The sequence below is a fragment of the Cucurbita maxima genome, unplaced genomic scaffold, assembly GCF_002738345.1.
Source record: "Cucurbita maxima cultivar Rimu unplaced genomic scaffold, Cmax_1.0 Cma_Scf00005, whole genome shotgun sequence".
In the NCBI taxonomy this organism is placed as follows: domain Eukaryota; kingdom Viridiplantae; phylum Streptophyta; class Magnoliopsida; order Cucurbitales; family Cucurbitaceae; genus Cucurbita; species Cucurbita maxima.
In genome coordinates, this window is record NW_019272021.1 from 5,194,992 (window position 1) to 5,197,576 (window position 2,585).

The 2,585-nt window shown below is 35.7% G+C and overlaps 1 protein-coding gene and 1 long non-coding RNA gene across 2 annotated transcripts in view; both read right to left on the reverse strand.

The window, feature by feature from the left end:
* Nucleotides 1-562, reverse strand: part of LOC111479757 (haloacid dehalogenase-like hydrolase domain-containing protein At2g33255) — a 3,644-nt gene extending 3,082 nt beyond the window's left edge. Inside the window, exon 1 of the mRNA XM_023124603.1 lies at nucleotides 79-562. Coding sequence (XP_022980371.1) covers nucleotides 79-547 — 469 coding nt within the window. The 5' untranslated portion in view covers nucleotides 548-562. The remainder of the gene's footprint in view (nucleotides 1-78) is intronic.
* A 207-nt stretch (nucleotides 563-769) lies between these two features.
* On the reverse strand, nucleotides 770-2,343 carry LOC111479832. Its single transcript, XR_002717699.1, has 3 exons — nucleotides 2,221-2,343; nucleotides 1,740-1,852; nucleotides 770-978 (listed from the first exon to the last, which is right to left on the reverse strand). It is a non-coding gene; the product is annotated as an uncharacterized LOC111479832 (long non-coding RNA).
* Between the last annotated feature and the right edge of the window lie 242 nt (nucleotides 2,344-2,585).

The following is a 2,585-nucleotide window of genomic DNA, read 5'->3' on the forward strand; positions in this document are numbered from 1 at the left end:
GGGGGGGGGGGGGGGGGGGGGGGGGTGGTTGGAAAGAACGCTAGAAGCTCAAAGAAGCTAAGCCAGCCCGGTACTGACCGGGCATAATTTGCAGGCGGTCAATTCCCTGGCGCTCGAAATCGGCGATTACCTCATACGCCCTCCGCTGCTTCTCGGGCGCCCAGCTCTGAATAATGTGCAAAATATCGATTCCTGATGGGTTTAAAGATTTAATTCTGACATACTCCTCATCGCCGAGCACAGATTTATGCATAGCAGCGAAATCAATGACGGGTACTGTGAGGGTTCCGTCCATGTCGAAGACCACCCCCCGGAGGCGCCCCCGGGGGGCAGAGACGGTAGAGGAGAAATTGGGCATGGGAAATGAATAGCGGTGCGGAGAAGAGGGGTGGTGGCATGATGAGTAGAGTGATAGCGTTGAGTGAATGGTGGAGAAAGCAGACAGGAGGAAGATCCGATTGCGGCCCGCAGCCCGACATATCGGGTTGAATACTGGGCTCCATTTCAAATTCAACCATCCTGATGACGACAACCTCATTATCCCCATTTTCCAGAAACTGGTGAAGCCGTTCTCAAATTAGGTCTTTTATCTCTGTCATTTTTTAGAAATTCTATACAAAATAATATTTTTATCTCTAGACTTTTTAAATCTAGTGGGTAAGATTATTTATCAAACATTAACTAATAATTAATAAGTGAGTCGTAAGTAGTATGAAATAAAGTATACATCTACGAGTGATTGTTACAAAAACACAGTTTATGTTAGAGAAGTGTTAAAAAATCTGGTGATCCGAAGAACTCAATCAACTTAACACAAGTTAACCTCATTCCTTGCTGGAACAAGAGAGTCCACTTCGAATTGAATCACCCAGTCCTAGACTTATACTTCTTCGGGAGATGCCCAACGGTTTGGTTGCGTTGTTGTTCATGGCCTCGGTGGCAGTGGCTTCTGAAGAACGCTAGAACCCCACAACAAGACTATACAAAACAATTTAGAAATTGAATTGTGGTCCAGGAGCATTTTGAGGTGACTTAGACATTTTAGTTTCCTTTATCACACTAGTATTGCTTTAGCATTAAAAATGCATTTTAGTCACGTCTCAACTTCGTCAATTCATCAACTATGAAAGTATCGTTGATTCTTTAGACTCTCCCTCTTTATATTTAACAATTGGTGGTAATATCTAAGCATCAATTTCTACAATACTTTCTTGAGAATGATTATTGACTCGATAGATTGAACTATTATAAGTTGATGACAACGTACTAGTAAAATAATACTGAGAATTCTTTTTGTCAAGGATATTTAGTAATAAATTATAGTTTACCATATATATTATATTTGATATTTTATTATAAGTCAAATATTTCATAGGTATCTTTCCATTTATTGTTATTTCCATTTATTACTATTTCCATATTCTTGTAATTCATTTGATTATAAATAAGATAACTTTCACACCATTTAGGTGTGGTGGATTAATCAAACATTCACACCTTTGTAAGGAGATTTAACAAGACACTAAACATTTAAACATTTAGAAGGAGAGAAGAAACTAGTTTCTAATCTTGCAGCATATATGACATAGAACAAATAAATGGATATCAATTCTGAAGCTGCAGATATTAAACATGACAAAAGTGTACAATTAGCCCAAGTTGACAAAGGAATGAAAGAATTTAAAGCGCAAGAACATAGTCAAAATTGTTGAGCAAAGTTTCTGTTTAGTATATCTAACTTGACAAGCAGCCCATTCAATGAGTCATGAAGGTTTGAGCTTTAAATCCTCTACTCTCTGTCAATACCCTCAACTCCATGGTTCATCTTTGATTTGCAGACAATTAAGTAATTCTGTCGAAATCAAGCAAAGAATCAAATGAAAAAACGATGGAAGTAACTAGTGGAGCATTTGGTTCAGGAATTTCGTCGAACAGTTTGGATGCAACCACTTACAGTGAACCATAAACACACCACTACAAATACGAATACGAGTCAACTTCAAGAATCAAACAGAAATTAAACTAAGCAGCTCATACAATAAACTCAGAACTAATTTCAGCGATTTTCTTTGCACGATGGATTAGAAACCAAACAATCTTTAAAAAAACCTAAAATGTTTATATTGAAAAATCGAATTACGAGAGTCAAAGCAAAGTAAAAGTAATTTGGAGGCTTAAGATTCGGAAAGTAAACTACAACTCACGATCAAATTTGCTAACCTTCTTCATCGCCACCGGAGCTCGGCTGCTACGGCAGCATTGCCGGAATTTGCAGACGGAGCTATCTTTACACGATTTCTATGGATCGAAATATGTTTTTGGTTTCCATCTTTTCTAACTAATCTTAATTTCAAACTAACATTAAAATTATTTTCACAATATTGTTACATATAAAAACTGAGATTTTCACGTTATGACAATTTTGTAGGGATAATTTAAATATTTAGAAAAAAAAAAAAAAAAAAAAAATCTCTCCACTTTCAATTTATTTTTCAAAATAATTTATTAACTTTAAAATATAAATAACAAATATAAAAATCTAATAATTGTTTTATTAATTAAAAAAAAAAAAAAAAAAAAAAAAA